The sequence below is a fragment of the Mobula hypostoma genome, chromosome 5 (genome assembly GCF_963921235.1).
Source record: "Mobula hypostoma chromosome 5, sMobHyp1.1, whole genome shotgun sequence".
In the NCBI taxonomy this organism is placed as follows: domain Eukaryota; kingdom Metazoa; phylum Chordata; class Chondrichthyes; order Myliobatiformes; family Myliobatidae; genus Mobula; species Mobula hypostoma.
The window spans coordinates 187634559-187652692 of record NC_086101.1 but is presented as its reverse complement, the minus strand read 5'-3'; the positions used below and the strand labels follow the sequence as shown (position 1 = coordinate 187652692).

The window sequence follows — 18134 nt, the reverse complement described above, 5'->3', positions numbered from 1 at the left end:
CCTCCACCCCCTCTCCTCTCCACCTCATCTCTCCCCCTTCACGCCCTCTCGCCTCTCCACCCCCCTCTCCCCCCTCCGCCCCATCTCTTCCCCTTCTCCCCCTCTCCCCCTCCACCCTCAATCCACTATTTCCCTCCATCCTTCCACTCTATCTCTTCCCCTGTATCCCCTTTCACCTCTCCACCCCCTCTCTTTCCCTCCACTCCATCTCTCCCCCACCCCATCTCTTCCCCCTCATCCCTCTGACCCCATCCCTCTCCCCCTACACTGCCCTGTCCCTCGTTCCTGCACCACCCCTCTCACTCCTGTCCCTTTCCCTCTCTCACTCCCATCCTGCTCCCTCTCTTCCCCTCCTCTCACCCTCATCCCCACTCCCCACTCATGTACAACCCTGCCCACCCCCTTTCCCACCTCCCCCTCTCTGTGCCCGTTACAGGAGATGACCGGAGCCTCTCCAGCTCGACCGAGTCCTCAGACACCAGCCAGTCAGACAGTGCCAGTGTGGGCAGCCGCCTCACCCTGTGGCCGGAGCAGCCGGTGGCTGGTGGCCCCCCGGACCCAATGCTGCTGATGCCTCCGCCACTGGCCTCTAGGCCACCGGGCCTGGTCGATGAGATGTCTCTGATGGAGACAGCGGGGAGGGGGGGTCTGAGGGGAGCTGGGACTGGGGCCGCCCCCCACCACCCGCCTCCCCCTCCTCTGGCCCCCGCTGCCAAGCCGCCGCGCCCCCGCAAGCTGCAGGAGGTGGGCCGGCAGAGCTCGTCGGACAGCGGCTTCGCCACCGGAAGCTTCTCCTCCTCGTCGTGCGCCGGCAGCCTGGCTGACGACTTCGGCTCGCAACTCAGCTTGCCCTCTCTGCGGGCCCCCAGGAGCCCTGGCCTCGAGTACGGTCGACCGTCTGCCCCTTTACACCATCACTACGACACACCCCGCAGCGTCCTGTCTGCCCCCGGCCCGGCTGAGCAGGCGGCGGCTCCCGAAGGCGCGGGCGACTCGGGCGGAGAGATCCCTGCGGACTTCCTGGCGGCCTGGTTGCGGCTGAGACCCGCGGGCCAGGCGGGGGAGCCCGGGGGCGGCCCCGGCATTTCAGTCCTGCAGTGTGAGAGCTGTGAGCTCGGAACAGGGCAGCCGTTCACCACTGCCTGTCAGAGCTGTGGGGGACTAAAGGTAGGTCACCTCAAACATTGTGCTAACACAATTCGCCTTCCATTCCTTGTTACTGTCTTGTGCACAGAGTTAGTGAAAAACAATTGTATCAGAATCAGTTTATGTTGCTTATTACTGTTCTGTATACCAAGTGACAGTCAAAAGGATAAGATATTTTCTGCGGCCAAGTTTGTTATAATCCTGTATACCAAGTGTCAATAGCCTCCACATCCAGCAAATAATTCACCATTTTCACTGGGATTCTATCACAAAACACATCTTTACCTCCTCCCCACCCCCCACCAACCCCTCCACTTTCCACAGGGATCGCTCCCTCCGGGATTCCCTTGTCCATTCGTCCCTCCCCACTAATCTCCCTCCTGGCACGAACTACTGGAAATGGAAGAAGTGCTACACCTGCCCATTCACCACCTCCCCCCACCTCCAATCAGGGCCACAACCAGTCCTTCCAGGTGAGGCATACTTCACCTGCGAATCTGTCGGGATCTGTCTACTGTATCCAGTGTTCCTCTACGTTGGTGAGACCCAACATAAAAAAAGGGGGACTGTTTTACCCAGCATCTCCACTCCATCTGCAGCAAGTGGGATTTCCCGGTGGCTAACCATTTTAATTCCAATCCCCATTCCCATTCCAAAATGTCAGTCCATGGCCTCCTCTACTGCCACCCTCAGGCTGGAGAAGCAACACCTCATATTCCAATTGGGTAACCTCCAACCTGATCGTATGAACATCAAATTCGCCCTCCCCTTCCCTCTTGTTCAATTCCCCCCTCTGGTTCCCCCTCTTACCTCTTCTCCTCATCTGCCTGTCACCTCCCCCGGTGCCCCACCTCTTTTCCTTTCTCCCATGATCCACTCTTCTGTCCTATCACCTCCAGCTTCTCACTTCATCCACTCTCCTGGCTTCACCTATCACCTTCTAGGCAGTCTGCCTTCCTCTCGCCCCATCTTTTTATTCTGGTGTCTTCCCCCCTTCCTTTTCAGTGCTGAAGAAGGGTCTCAGCCTGAAACGTCGACTGTTTGTTCATTTCCATAGATGCTGCTTGACGTGCTGAGTTCCTCCAGCATTTTGTGAGTGTTGCAGTCAAAAAATAGGGTGCTTCCTATTGTGTTTTGATTAAAAATTGGTAAAATTTGTTCCTGTGTACCAAGTTGCAGCACAGTACTTTGTCAGCGTAGAGCGGAGAGTGAGTTTGTAATTCTGGCGGGAGCGAAAGGTGGTTGAGAATAGTGAGGGCGGAGCGCCATGGGAGGGGCAGGGGACAGGTGGCAGAGAAGGCGTGCCAGAGGCAGGGGCAGGAGTGGGGGGGAGTGGCACCTCTGCAGACACACCCAGCCCTGAGACACCAGGCAAGGTAATTTGATTCCAGATAATTGGATTATTGATCATTACAGAATGTCTCTCTGGTACTTCCCACTCCCTCCCCTTTTCCCAGCCATGATTCCCCTCTCCCTGTCCCCTTCCCACTCTCAGTCTACAACAGAGACCCATATCAGAATCAGGATTATCATCACTCACATGTGTCCTGACGAAGGGTCTCGGCCTGAAACGTCGACTGTACCTCTTCCTAGAGATGCTGCCTGGCCTGCTGCGTTCATCAGCAACTTTTATGTGTGTTGCTTGAAATTCCAGCATCTGCAGATTTCCTCGTGTTTGCATTCCTCGTGTCATAAAATTTGTTCTTTTTTGTGGCAGCAATACAGTGCAATATATAAAATTGCTAAGGAACTGTGCAAAAATCTTAGGCACCTGAGCTATATATATGTGCCTAAGACTTTTGCCCAGTACTGTAAGAACATAGATTTAGAAAGTAGATTTTAGAACAGTGGAGCACAGTATAAGCTCTCCAGCCCACGAGGTTTTGCTTGGCTATATAAACTGTACTTACCTACTGCCTGTTAGGCCACTGGCATTTAGGGCAGCTTTGAAGGTCATCCAGTTTTGTCCTTGGCCATTTTCTCCATGGTGCCCCAGAGGTAGTTCAGCATCAGCAATGCAAGTCCCAGGTGGAGACTCAGGAATACTGTCGCACTCAGGTGTGGAAGGATTCTCCATTGCTGTTTCCATAACAGTTTTATTTGACCATTCAGGGTTGTTAGCCCTGAGTGAACTCCTGAACCTAGAGGATCAGTAGACCACTCTTAGTCTGGCCTCTACCCTTTGACCTGTTTGGCATGGGTGACCCTACCAAGAGCCAAAGCAACAAGCCCTGACTCCAGCCAACACAGCTCTCCGGGTCTTTGAGGCACACAAACCTCCAAACCACGACAGGTTTGTGGTCCTCTATAAACCTACTCCACAATCAATCCTGATGAAGGGTCTCTGCCTGAAACATCAATTGTTTATTTCTCACCCACCCCCCACATCAATGCTGCCTGACCTGCTGAGTTCCTCCAGCATTTTGTATGTGCTACCCATAATCAATCTGCACAATCTACCCTTCCACCTACACAGCTCACAGCCCTCCATTTTTCTTACCTCTACATGCCTATTGAGGTCTTTTTAATGTTTGTATTGTATCAGCTTCTAACACCATCCCCTGCAGTGCACTCCAGGCACCCACCACTCCCTTTGTAGAAATAACCTACCTCTGACACCTCCAGTAAACATTCCTCCATTTTCCTTAAACCTGGCATTCCCAACCTTCCTTATGCCCTGGAGACTTACCATTAACCGAGGGACCAGGACCCCAGGTTGGGGACTGCCGCCTTAAACAGATGTTCTCTGGTGTTGGCCATTGCCCCTCTGGGGAAAAAGGCACTGGCTGTCCACTTTATCTATGCCTCCTTTCAAATAACCTTGTACACCTCCATCAAGTTACATCTCATCTTCCTTCCTTCCAAAGAGAAATACCCTGGGTCACCCTACCTATCCTCATCAGACATGTAAGGGGGCAGAGGTATAGAGAGATCTGGGAGGTTTCTTTCTCATCCAGAGAGGAGAGAGTCCCTGACACCCACTGTTGGAGAGACAGAGTTGCCGACAGCATTTTAATGATTAGATTAACTTTACTTGTCACATACATCAAAACAAACAATGAAATTCGGAACTTGCATCAAATCAAATCAGCAGGGATTGTGTTGGGGAGAATCAGGTTTAATATCACTGGCATTGTTGTGAAACTTGCCGTTTTGCAGCAGTATATTTCAATATGTAATAATAAAAACTATAAATGATGATAAGTAGATATAAAATAGAAAATTAAATAAGTAGTGCGAAAAGAGAGGGAGAAAATACTGAGGAGGTGTTCATGGTTCATTGTCCATTCAGAAATCTGATGTCGGAGGGGAAGAATCATTGAGTGTGTGCCTTCAGGTTCCTGTACCTCCTTCCTGGTGAAAGCAATGAGAGGAGGACATGTCCTGCATGATGGGATCCCTAATGGTGGATGCTGCCTTCTTCAGGCATCGCCTTTTGAAGGTGTCCTGAATGCCGGGTATGCTCATGTCCATGATGGTGCTGGCTGAGTTTACAATTTTCTGCAGCTTTTTCCAATCCTGTGCAGTGGCCCCTCCATACCAGATGGAGATGCAACCAGTTAGAATGCTCCTCTGTACATCTGTAAAAATTTGCGAGTGTCTTTGGTATGTATCAATTTTCCTCAAACTCATAATGGAATACGTATAGCTACTGTCGTGCCTTCTTTGTAACTGCATTAATATGTTGAGCCCAGGATAGATAGATCCACAGATATTAACAGCCAGGAACTTGAACCTTTAATGTGTGTTTATCAACCCGCAAGAGTCACCACACTTCTGGCATCAACATGGCATGTGTACAGCACACTAACCCTAACCATACATCTTTGGAATGTGGAAGAATACTGGAGCATCTGGAGCAAATCTGGAGGACGTGGAGAGCACGTATAAGCTCCTTACAGACAGTGGCTGGAATTGAACCCCAATTGTTAGGCCAAGGTGGGATTGTTACGAATTGATGCCTAGTGACCAGCACGGACATGATGGGTCGAATGGCTCGTTTCCTTGCTGTATGACTCTATGGCATCGCAATTTGCAGTACTGATGTGATCCAGTTGGTGGCGGTCATGAAGTGCTCACCTGGCTCAGCAGCACCACCTATGGGCAGTGATTTGTTCAGCAGGGCTTTACTCCCATTCCAATCAATACCTGCAGACAAGACGCTGCAGATGCAGGAATCTACTGCAAAAAAGCCAAACTGCTGGAGGAACTCAGCAGATCAGGCAACATCTGTGGAGGTGGCTGTCAGTTGAGATGTTGATGGAGCGGTGCAGGTGTAGACCCAAAACATCGACTGCCTCTTTCGAGGCTCGGGGCTCTCCGTAGTCAAAGGTCAATGATCTTGGAGGTCAGGACAGTCAAGGCCTGAAGGTCAAACCCATGACTGGTGAGTCCTGGGGTCGAGGTCCAAAGGTCAAACCTGTGATCGGCAAGTCCTGGAGTCAATACCCAGGGTTCTGCAAGTCCAGAGGTAGAAAGCCCAAAAGGACAAAGACTGAAGCCAATGAGTCTATATAGTAGAGGACAAGTCCAGGCCAGTGACAGGAGGTTGTAGTCCTGATGTCTGGGTGTTCGGGCCAGGGATTGAAGATTTATGACCCTACATCTGTAAGTTTGAGAGTCTTAGGCCAAGGACAAGAGGTCTGGAGGCAGCCTGCCTTGTGGTTGGAGACCTGTGTGTAAGAGGATTTGGGAGGGTGTGAAAGAGTGTTGGTTTGCTGTTATTGTTCTGTGTTGTGTGAAGACTGATATATTTAATAAACCCTTAGATAGGCACATGAATGACAGAAAACTTCAGGGCTATGTGAAAGGAAAAGTCAGATTTTTCTTGGAGTAGGTTCTAAGGTTGGCACAACATTGTGGGCCAAAGGGCCTGTACTGTGCTGTAATATTGTATGCTTGAAGAAAGGGATCTTGATGATTAGAATCCAAATTTATTTTGTTTCATTGTTGAGTGACTGGGCACCTTTCCTAACCTAAAAAACAATCCAACCTTGACCTAATTACAGCCAATCCAAAACAGATTTGAATCCAAGGACTCAGAAATTATCTTGGAACTAACCCCAAGCAGACCACTGGCACAATAACAATCTCAAACACCTAATACTGATCAAGAATGAGGCATGTGGCAGATTCTTGTTTAGTAAGTGGGTCAAAGGTTATGGGGAGAAGGCAGGAGAATGGGGTTGAAAAGGATAATAAATCAGCCAGGACTGAATGGCAGGGCAGACTCAATGGGCTGAATGGCCTAATTTTGCTCCTATGTCTTGTGGTCTTATGATAGCATAAATAACTTGGCCTGGATGGAACGCTGGGCGCAGGTGACCCCACTCTGAATGTTAATAGACTTGATACTCCCAAGTATCATACAGTGTGCCTCTTGGGGTGGAGAGGGGGAGTGGATTTTCTTTTTCACTCAAAGGGAGGTTGAAATCTGGAGTTGACTGCCTGGGAGGATGGTGGAGGCAGAGACCCTCACAACATTTAGGAAGTATTCAGATGTACTTGAATGCAACTGTTGAAGACACGTACTCAGTGTTTTCGGAACAGCTTCTAACCCTCTGCCATCGGTTTCTGAAGGAACAATGAACCCTAAACACTATCTCACTGGTTTTGCTTTCCTTTTGCATTACTTACTGAAATTGTTTTTTAATATACAGTATATTTCTTACGCAAAGCAACACATTTAACGGCATATGTTAATGATATTAAACCTGATTCTGATTCTGAATTGCTGAGACATAGAGGTTCAAAGTAAATTTGATTATCAAAGTACATATCTGTCACCATATACAAACCCGAGATTCATTTTCCTGTGGGCATACTTAGCAAATCTGTAGAATAGTAACTATAACAGGATCAATGAATGATCAACCAGAGTGCAGAAGACAACAAACTGAGCAAATGCAAATATAAATGAATAGCAATAAATAATGAGAATGTGAGATAAAGAGATAGAGTCCTTCAAGTGAAATCATTGGTTGTAGGAACATTTCAATGATGGGGCAAGAATGTGTAGTTATCCCCTTCTATTCAAGAGCCTGATGGTTGAGGGGTAGTAACTGTTCTTGAATCTGAGGCTCTTGAGTCCTAAGGGTAAATGGGTTCAGTATTGGTGGTTACTTGGGTATGGTGGGTTGAGGGGCCTGTTTCAGTGTTGTATGATGCCTCAGACCAGAGGCATTAAAGACTGCAGATGCTGACATCTGGAGTAACACACAAAATGCTGGAGGAACTCAGCAAGTCAGGCAGCATCTGTGAAGGGGAATGGACAATCGATGTTTCAGGCCTAGTCTCTTCATCAGTCCAGAGGAAGGGTCTTGTCCTGAAACACCCACTGTCCACTTCCCTCCACAGATGCTGCTCGACCTGCCGAGTGTTTTGTGTGACAAACTCTTCTTACTTTATAATTTGCAAAACACTTTTAACAACAGTTCTTTTATTTGTAATTGTGCAGGGAACAACAGCTTTACAACTGGGAGCCTCATCAATCTTTGCTGTCCCAGGTAAGAATGAACGAGTCATTATGGTCCCCGGTATTTTGATTAAAGATAAAGATTAGCTTTTTTGCCACATGTGCTTCAAAATATTGAAACATATAGTGAATGCGTCGTCTGTGTCAATGACCAACACAGTCTGAGGATGTGTTGGGGGCAGCCCACAAGTGTTGCCACATGTTCTGGTGCCAACGTATCTTGCCCACGACTGAGTAACCCTGACTGGGAGGGAGGAAGAGGGCTTGTATTGCTGTTACATTGTTGTTGCTTATGCTGTTTGCTGAGCTACGTAGGATTGCTGTGTTGGCGCCAGAACGTGTGGCAACACTTGCGGGCTGCCTCCAGCACATCCTTGGACTGTGTTAGCTGTTAGCACAATCGATACATTTCACTGTATGTTTCGATGTATACGTGGCAAAAATAAAATTGATCTGATCTGATCTGAGGGAATGCAGCTGCAAGCGAGGTCTTGTATATGAGGGCATTAACTTGAAGGCACCTTCTAAACACAAGGGATTCTGCAGATGCTGGAAATCCAGAGTAACACACACAAAATACTGGAGGGACTCAGCAGGTCAGGCAGCACCTGTGAAAATGAATAAACAGTCAACGTTTCGAGCCAAGACCTTTCATCGGCACTCCGATGAAGTAACAGTCTGGATGAAGGGCAGCTTCTACTCCTGGATGGATGTAAAGGAACCCAAGGTACTGTTTCCAAATAAAAGGAACAAGGCAGTGTTGTTTTTATTTATTTAGAGATAGAGCACGGACTAGGTCGTTCCAGCCCATCGAGCCGCATTGCCCTGCAATCCCTAAAACCCCCGAGTTAACCGTAACCCAATGAAGGGACAATTTACAATGACTAATTAATACCAATTAATACTAATTAATCCCTAAAAACCCCGTTAACCCTAACCTAATGAAGGGACAATTTACAATACTAATTAATACCGATTAATACTAATTAATCCCTAAAAACCACGAGTTAACCGTAACCTAATGAAGGGACAATTTACAATGACTAATTAACCTACCCATTACTTGGACTGTGGGAGGAAACCGGAGCACCCGGGGAAAACCCAAGCATTCTATGGGAAGGGCAATCCTTACGATTGATGCTGGAATTGAACTCTGAACTCTTGACGCCCTGAGCTGTAATATGTAACCATGTACAGTATACCCAGTCAGAATCACATATTACATCGTTATGATCCTATTGTTGATTACGGGATCTTGCTGTACACAAATTGATTCCATCCAATAGGAACTACATTGGAATAATTGTGCTTGTGTACATTTTCTGCTATGGGGCATTCTCCCCTGCAGATAGAGACTTTAGAAACCTTTTATCAGCATTGGGCTAACTTCCCCGATGCTGATTTAAAAAAAAGTTTCCAGAGCCTCTGGGAACTTCTTGCATAATGTTATTTAACATAGACTATACGACCATAAGACATAGAAGCAGCTTCAGGCCAGTGAGCCTGCTCTGCCATTCCATCACGACTGATTTACTTTCCCTCTCAAGCCATTGTCTTCTCTCTCCATGACCTTTGATACCCTTACTAATCAAGAACCCAGCTGACATGTCCTCTGTTATTGATCATTGGAAGTGTTTGAGATTGCTATAATCCCGGTGGTTTGCTTGGGGTCAGTTCTTCAATAACATCAGAGTCCTTGGATTCAAATCAGCTTTTAATTGGCTGTAGTTAGGTTAAGTTTGGGTTTGGTTTCAGCAATAAAATAAAAATAAACTCTGAATTTAAACATAAACATAGAGCATTACAGCACAGCACGGTAAAAGCCCTTCTGCCCACAATCATGTGCTAACCTATAACCCATGCAAGATCAATCTAGCCCTTCTCTTTCACATAACTCTTCATTTTTCTTTCATCCATGTTCCTATCTAAGCCTTTCTTAAATACCCCTAATGTATCTGACTCTACCACCAGCCGTGACAAGGTATTCCACAAATTCAACAGTCGATGTAAAAAAAAACTCACCTCTGAGTTCTCCCCTTATATTTTCACCCACTCACCTTAAAATGATGGCCCCTCTCTCTAGCCAGAGAGAGGGAAAAATTATCGAGGAACTTGACAACAAAGGTGGGAATTTTCAAACAGGCAGCCAACAGAGGCTAGCAAGCAGTGTGTGAATGGTGAAGGGGACCTGGTGCGAGGCAGGGCACTGATGGCAGGTGGCTGAATGAGCTTCAGATCTTTCACTCAGTGGCCAGTTTATCAGATACCTCCCAGTGTATGCTCATGGTCTTCTGCGGCTGTATCCCATCCACTTCAAGGTTTGATGTATTGTGTGTTCAGAGATGCTCTTCTGCACACCACTGTTGTAACGTGTGGTTATTTGAGTTATTGTCGCCTTTCTGTCAGTTTGAACCAGTCTGGCCATTCTCCTCTGACCTCTCTCATTAACAGTGTTTTTGTCCACACAGAACTGCCACTCACTGGATTTTTTATTTTATTTTTGCACTATTCTCTTTAAACACTACAGCAGGGGTTCCCAACCTTTGTTATGTCATGGACCACTCCATTAAGCAAAAGGTTCTATGGACCCCTGTTTGGGAATCCCTGTTCTGGAGACTGTTGGGCTTGAAAATCCCGAGAGATCAACAGTTTCTGAGATACTGAAAACACCCCATCTGCCATCAACAATCATTCCATGGTCAAAGTCACTTAGACCACATTTCTCCCCCATTCTGAAGTTTGGTCTGAACAACAAATGAGCCTCCTGACCGTGTCTGCATGCTTTTATGCATTGAATGGCTGCCACATGATTGGCTGATTAGATATTTGCATTAATGAGCAGGTGCACGGGTGTACCTAATAAAGTGGTCACTGAGTAGAACATGGAACACTCCATACAGTACAGTGCAGTCCCTTTGGCACATTTTGGAGTGACCTGGACCCAAACACTCTGGGACAAGATGTTAATATGTTGCGGCATGCACCCTCTCACATATCAAAGCTCCTGTTGAAGAAAACATTTTGGACGTATTCCCTCAGCAATCATAGAAGGGCGGTGGCAATTAAGCAGAGTAACTTAACCCGGCACTTTAATTTGCAGTCCTTTCTCATCACCTTGTGCTGAAAATGTTCTCCACATGGCTGGGCATTTAAATAGATCAAAGGAAACATCGAGATCTCAGGACATTTTGTAGCGTAGCAGTTGGCGCGACACGATTACGGCTCGGGCCATCGGAATTCAGAGCTCAATCCCGCCATCCGCTGTAAGGAGTCTGTCTGTGCTCCCCATAGAATGTGTGGGTTTTCTCCGGGTGCTCCAGTTTCCTCCCACAGTCCAAAGACATGCCGGGTAGGTTAAGTGGTCCCATGATTAGATGTGGGTTAAATCGGAGTCGTTGAAGGTTGCTGGACAGCGTGGCTCAAAGGGCCGGAAGGGGCTATTCCTGTACCTCTAAATAAAATAAATAAACAAATACGATGGAATATAATGCTTAGGATTCCGTCTAATGTGGGCAAATGGAATCAGTGTGGAAGGGTAAAGTGTAGACATGGTAGGCCGCAAGGCCTGTTTCTGTGCTGTAAAATTCTGACTCTGTGTAGGAGAGATTTAGTGGCCAGTGGAATAATTCATTGCCTGGCTAGACCACTGTGACCTTAAACACAAGAGATTCTGCAAATGCTGGAAATCTTGAGTAACACACATTGAACGTTGGAGGAATTCAGCAGGTCAGGCAGCATCAATGGTGAGGAATAAACAGTTGAAGTCTCAGGCTGAGATCCTTGTTTGTCAGCTGATGAAGTCATAAGAACTGGGACAGGCATTTGGACAGACAACCTGTTGAATCCATGCCATTGTTTAATAAAACCTCAAATGGTCTCCCAATTCGATTTTCCTGCTCGATTCCCATTCCCGTATCTTGCTCGAAAACCAACAGGTCAGCATTTTGTACTTTTTTCCGTTTATGCCACCTGCCCTGTTTGTGTTGTTGATACCAACGCATTGCCACGTCTTTTGGCTTATAGACGACCACTGCAGAATATTTTCCACTCTCTACGTTTCGGGCTGAGACCCTCATCAAGACTGGGAAGGAAAGAGGCAGAAGGCAGAATAAGAGGGGGAGGGGGAGGGGAAGGCCTGGCAGGTGATAGGTATGACCAGGTGAGGGGGAAGGTGGGTGAGGAAGGGGGATGAAGCGATAAGCTGGGAGCTGATATGAGGAAGAGGTAAAGGGCTGATGAAGAAGGAATTTGATAGGAGAGGGGAGTGGACCATGAAAAAAAGGGAAGGAGACGGGGCAGTAGAGAGAGATGAAGGGCAGGTGAGGAGAAGGGGTGAGATGGGAACCAGAATAGGGATGGAAACAAGAAGGAGAGAAGGGGAGATTCCATCTGCAATTCTTCTTCAACCTTTCACCTCTTCCACCTATCTCCTCCTCCACACCTGGTCTTACTTATCACCTGCCAGCTTGTACTCCTTCCCCTCCCCATCTTTGAGAGAGTCTCTGCCCTTTCCTTTCCAGTCCTGATGAAGAATATTGGCCTGAAACATCGACTGTTTATTCTCCTCTATAGATGCTGCCTGACTTGCTGAGTTCCTCCAGCACTTGGTGTGTCTTTTGCTTTTAATGTTCTTGGCCTTTCTGCAAAAATATTCAATATGCTGTCGAATGAATCTGGCTGTTTATGTCACGGCGCAGGGACTGGTGTTGAAATCAAAGAGAAAGCTGGCAGAGTTAGCCTTCCCAGGCTGCTTGGGTCGCAGAGTATCCAGCGCAGGGAACAGCCGAGAATAGTCAGCCAGACAGACCGGGTCAGCTGGCAAAGCATTCTTGGAGAGCGATATGGCATGCTGTGGGATTTCAGGACCAGACACCCTAGGGACAAAGGAGGCTGCCATCCTGGTGTAACCAGAACCAGACAGCCTGTCCTGAGTAAGGATCCTGATGCCAGGGGCCACACCCTGAGGCGTAGCCATTCCGTGGAGGAAGGATTGAAAACAGCGCCAGGCGGATTTCCCAGGCACGGTGTGGCTGTTGGACGAGAGCCTGAGGTCCCTGGAGGTGGTGACAAAGGCAATGGCGCTGCTCTTCCCCAGAGACATTTCGGCTCCCCCGTATATGAAACCATGGTGACGGCACGTCATTCCAAACCGGGACTGGGAGACGCTTCTGGCTGGAGCCACGGCTACCGGCCACTGGGCCGTCTTTGGGGAGCACTGGAAAGTGTCCGAGATGCATACGAGGCCATCGCTGTGCCCGGCCCACTGCTTGCTGCAATGAGCAAGGCGCGGACCTTTCCCGGAACCAGGGGCCTTGCCGGCCACCGGGCGAACAGCCTCGGCTCAGCTGCCGAGCCCTACCAGTTTCCGCAGGCCCCTGCTCTCAAGACCAGAGACCCGGAGAGCATCAGAGACAGCCTGCGTATTCGGGACCATGAGCCTGAGGGTGTGAGGAGATGGGCGAGCAGGCAAGGCCAGCAACTCTCGAAGCTGAGGACAGCGAAGCAGGAGCTTGCGGAATATGAGGCCACCTCTTGGAAGGCAGCGCCAAATGAACGCAGCGATATAACTGAAGGTAAATCAACACTGTTGACTGTTAGTTACCTCTCCTCCCCATTCATGAGGCCCCTTTACCAAACCATCTGAACAGCAATAAATAAAATAGATAATTCCCGTTGTCCACCAGCCCTTCTGTTTCTCCATAGTCCAATTCCATAGGGCAGAGATGGCAGTTATTGGGCCCACTGAGGCTATGTTGGCTCTCAGAGCAAGCCCTTCAAACCATTCTTCCACCTGACTCCCTGTTTCCCATTTCCATCAACTCCAGCCTAATGCTTTGGATGCGCCATTATGAGGCTATTTGGGCCAACAAGTCAATATGCTAGCTCCCAGCATAGAAAATCCCATTGACCCGTGTTCTGTAGCCCTGCAGATTGTTGCCTGTCACGTGACTGTCAACCCCGCTGCTCCCGATGATTCTTTTGCCATCTACCTTTGCTAGACGCAACTTACTGAAGACAACTAACCCTCCTGTTTATTTCTGGGATCTGGGAGTGGATCTGTGGAGTGCTGACTGCTGAGTTACTGTAATCTCCAGTCTCAAATATTCCTGTGTCCATCAGAGTCCCCAATGTCCCTTCTCCACTGGCCAAACCACTCACCACCATTCCATCAGTCGCCCTCCGTTCCACTCTGTCCAAACTGCTCATCCCATTTTCCCCACCATTCAAACCACTCACCACCATTCCATCAGTTGCCCTCCGTTCCACTCTGTCCAAACTGCTCATCCCATTTTCCCCACCATTCAAACCACTCACCTCTCCTGTTCCCCATCGTGGGTTTCATGCTTGTGGCCTCTGTCAATAATTATAGCACAAAGAGAGCTGGGTGATCGAAGGAGGAGGATTAGAAACTGTCGATTGACTGTTAGGAAAGTGGAGGGGTGGTGGTGTTGAGCTGATAGAAGGCTGAAGATGTTAAGTTGAGGTGCTAGGGAGCCCATTAGCTGAGCAAGGCTCCAGTGATTCCTTGTAACACTCCCTCTACTTCCAGTATCTTCTGGTACCTTCACCCATCCCACCACCCACTCGCACCCTCACCCATGCTATTGTCTAGTATTTCCACGTATCCTAATGTAAATCATGAAATGCATGACTTAATGGCCTCCATGCAGACCATTGCCTGCTGGTCCTCCCAAATGACCCATTTTTACTGATGTTTCCACCAACCTGACTACCTCACCTCTCTGCTGATTGTTACTTGTTGGTGTTCCCTTTGAACCCAGTATTTATAATCCCACAGCTGCATGACTACTGGGTATACAATTAACCCATCACCTGCTGGAGTATCTGTTATCCCATCTCTCATCGTTTCTACCTTCCTCTGAAGAACCACCTCTGACAGAATTGTGTTCCTACGTTGTGTGCTGTTTATAATATCCTCTTTGTCACCAATAAAGATAAATCTCCCAACACTTGTCTGTGTGACTGTGTCTTCTTTCTGTCTGGAAATCTCTTTTTGCATGACTATTTTAATTCACGTTGGTTTTAACCTGATCTGTTTTTATGGAACATGCACTCAGCATTAGGAGTGACATCTGCAGATTGTTCTAACAGTAATTTTACAATTTGAGTCCCCATGAGCGGTTATAATTCTTGTCTGTTTTTACATACCTCCCCATCTCTTGTCATTGACTCTCTGTTGGATGCCTCCTGGTCTCTGATTCTCTGACACCTCTGGCCTTCACACCTGACTCCAAATGTTGGCAAGCTATGACAGTGAGGAGGTGAATGGGAGGGACATGAGAAAGTGGTGATTACAGAAGCTCTCAAGAATGGTAATGACTGGTGGGGCCAAATAACGCACTGTGGTGTACAGCATTCACCACCCAAAGCCACAACCTCTTTTCTTCAAGGAAGACAAGGACAGAGATACTGGAAGACCTTCTCCAGCAGGTTCCTCTGAAAATTTCACTCCATCGTGAATAAACTGTTTGGCAGTCAACACTGGATCTAAGTTTTAAATCTCCCAATAGCATTGTATCTTTACCTCAAGAACACAGCAGTCTGGCAGCACATTCTTAATCTGGGGATTGATTTGGATTCTGCAAGTTAAAACCTAAACCGTAACCAGCAGTTACAATGGAAAGCTGTACACTCTACTTTTTCTGCGAATTTCATTAAGTATTATTGTATTCATTCTCGAGGTGTGGCCAGTATTTATCGGCCATTGAGTTTACTTATCTTTTCAGTGAAGGTAACCTCAGTGCTGTTGGAGAGGGAGATCCAGTGATGATGTGGTAATGGTTGGTACACAATGCCAATTTTACATGGGGCATGACTTGTAGCCTCATGGGGAACCTGTAGCCTTGAACCTTTCTCTTCTTGGCAGCAGATGTGGGTCTAGGAGGTGCTTTCAAAGAGGTCCTGCCTGCCTGCAGAGGGACTGGGCTGCCCAAGTGACTTCAGCTAACATTTGGAGTGGACCACTAGCTTGGGAGGGCAGCCGGTATAAGACTGGAGGCTGCCTTCCTCAGAGAGGATTGATGAGCTAGTTGAGATATTGGCAACTTTCACAACCCCTGGCATCAGCCCATCTTACCTGAGGAGGTTTCTTTCTCTTTTTGACCTCTGGTCATTGAGCCTCTGTTTGAAGTGGTTTCTCCCCACTCACATCATCAAAATCCTTTCACCAAGGAGAGAAACCACCCTCCCCACCGCCTCCCATTACTGAGAACTAAACTCCATTGGGGTGCAGTTGCGTGGACAGAGAGAACATCCCCTAATTTTCCTGAGGATGGGTATTGTATTTGATGGATCACTAACTTAGTGACTGGCCGAATTTTCCAATGGTATTGTATTGTAGCCGTGTCAGGAAGGTAATGGTGGTGATCGTGGTTGGCCATGAACACCACAAAGGTTCTTTTGGAAAAGGGTGGTGCACTGTGTAAACTTGCTCAAATACAAGTAGTTCAGAAGGAATATCTCTGTTTGAAGACACATTACATAGAAGTATTCATGCTCTCTTACCACAGATAAAAAAACAACGAAAAAGGACGAGAAGCAGAAAATGGGACAGATGTATGAACTCATGGAGTCTCTTCCAATGGAGAAACAGTTGGAGGTGAGGTGTAGACAGAGCTGTGCCCACTGTGGCTGGTCTTTTATCTATATTCATTTGTGGGGCAATGAGTATTGCAGTTATTGACCAACTCTGAATGCCCTGGAGAAGAAGGAGGTGGTGAGATACCTTCTTGTTCAGTCCTTCAGACGAAAGCTGGTGTTGAGGCAACTTCAGCATCTAAACCCAAGGGCACTACAGGAACAGTGACACATCTCCAAGTCAAACATTGCCAAGGCTACGTTGGAGACGGTGGATGCTGGAATCTGGAGGAACACACAATCTGCTGGAGGAGCTCAATGGGTCGAGCAGCATCTCTGGGAGGAGAGGAATCATTGATATTTCGACCCGCTGATGTTGCTTGACCCCTGGAGTTCCTCCAGCAGATTTTTTGTGGCCTGAAGGGGAACCTGCAAGTGATGGTGTTTCCAATCATCGACTGCCCTTGTCCTACAACAAAGAACCTAGAATAGTACAGCACAGTACAGGTCCTTTGGCCGATGATGTTGTGCCAAACTTTTGGCTGATGATGCTGTCCACTCCTATCTATGTCTCTTATCATTTTATACACCTGTCGAGTGTCTTCTCATCTCATCCTCCTTTGCTCCAAAGAGAAAAGTCCTGTTCTGGTTGAAGGGGTAGATTTGGGGCAAAACCTTTCAGTATTAATTTATAAAGATTTCATTAATTTGAGATTGCTAAAGGAGACAAAGCTGGTGGTGATTGGTTTATTAATGACACACATCTGGAGATGCAGTGAAAAACTTTTGTTTGCTTGCCATCCAGACAGATCGTTCCATCCATAAGTACATTGAGACAGTACGAAATGAAAACTGAAATGCAGAGTATCATAGAATTGTGATTTAAAAGAGAGATGGTTGTTCGTCATATCCAACGATGATAGGAAACCTTTGCGGGAAAGTTTTTAAAGTGGAAACCTTTGCGGGAGAGTTTTTAAAGTGGGAAAGTCTTGCACTGGGGCAGTCCTGCTCTCGACCTCAGAAGTCCGGGTCCAGTGGGATGAGAAATCATCACAATTGGTGTCTTCCTTGGTTGCACTGGATGACCATTACTTCTTCTTGCTCTCGATGAAGTGTTGCTGAACCACCTTCCTGGCCATTGGATCTCACTGTAGATTTCAGCTGCCCTGTCTGCCAGAGCTGACTGTGCAAGCTAGGACAGGCATGTCCCTATTTGCCCGGGGTGTGAGGCCCACTGTCTTCCCTCACCTGGTTTGGCCCACCTGTTGAAGTGGTTTACTTAGGTGTGGCCGCTGTTGCAAGCAAACAGCTACTTGGAGCCACAGGTGGGTGCTGAGTTCCCAAAGGGGGCTAAAGGTGGGTGAGCTGCCCAGACTGGACATGACAAGCCCCTTCACCAGGGGTGCTACTCCACCCCGCCGTACACCCCCTTGAGGATAGTAGAGCAATAATAATGTGTAATGAATAGACCACTTGAATCCATCTCAGAGAGTTGCCACCCTTATAGCAGCCACATACAGTAAATGTCAGCACTATGTGGAGATCATGAGATCTGTTGTGTTCTTAATCCAGTGTGGTGAGTTTGAAGGGGTCTGGTATGTGTCTTTCGGAAAGGATTTTTGTGAAAAAGTAGCAGAGCTCAGATGCATTTGATAAACGGTGAACGCCTCGAGCGTTATCCGAGGTGGAGGGACTCCTTGGCTAACAGTTAACATTGCTTTGACTTGCAGGCAGAGAAGGGCAGTGGATATGAATACATGGCCAGCTGTGGGCAACAGAAGCTGCTCCCGGAGGCAGAAGGTACGACACTCCATCAACACAGTGCAATAACCGCTCAGGGTGGATGTGTTCCTGTGAACACTGTTACAGTCCTGAAGAAGGGTCTTGGCCTGAAATGTTGACATTCATTTACACA

General features: G+C 47.6%; 1 protein-coding gene across 3 annotated transcripts in view; it reads left to right on the top strand.

Moving 5' to 3' along the window:
* Nucleotides 1-18134, top strand: part of dok7b (docking protein 7b) — a 106701-nt gene that overhangs the window by 62795 nt on the left and 25772 nt on the right. For 2 of the 3 annotated variants that reach the window (XM_063049523.1, XM_063049522.1), the window contains exons 7-11: nucleotides 437-1167; nucleotides 7604-7652; nucleotides 12319-13194; nucleotides 16153-16241; nucleotides 17950-18019. In XM_063049523.1, coding sequence (XP_062905593.1) covers nucleotides 437-1167; nucleotides 7604-7652; nucleotides 12319-13194; nucleotides 16153-16241; nucleotides 17950-18019 — 1815 coding nt within the window. The remainder of the gene's footprint in view (nucleotides 1-436; nucleotides 1168-7603; nucleotides 7653-12318; nucleotides 13195-16152; nucleotides 16242-17949; nucleotides 18020-18134) is intronic. The other variant, XM_063049524.1, reaches the window with a different exon arrangement.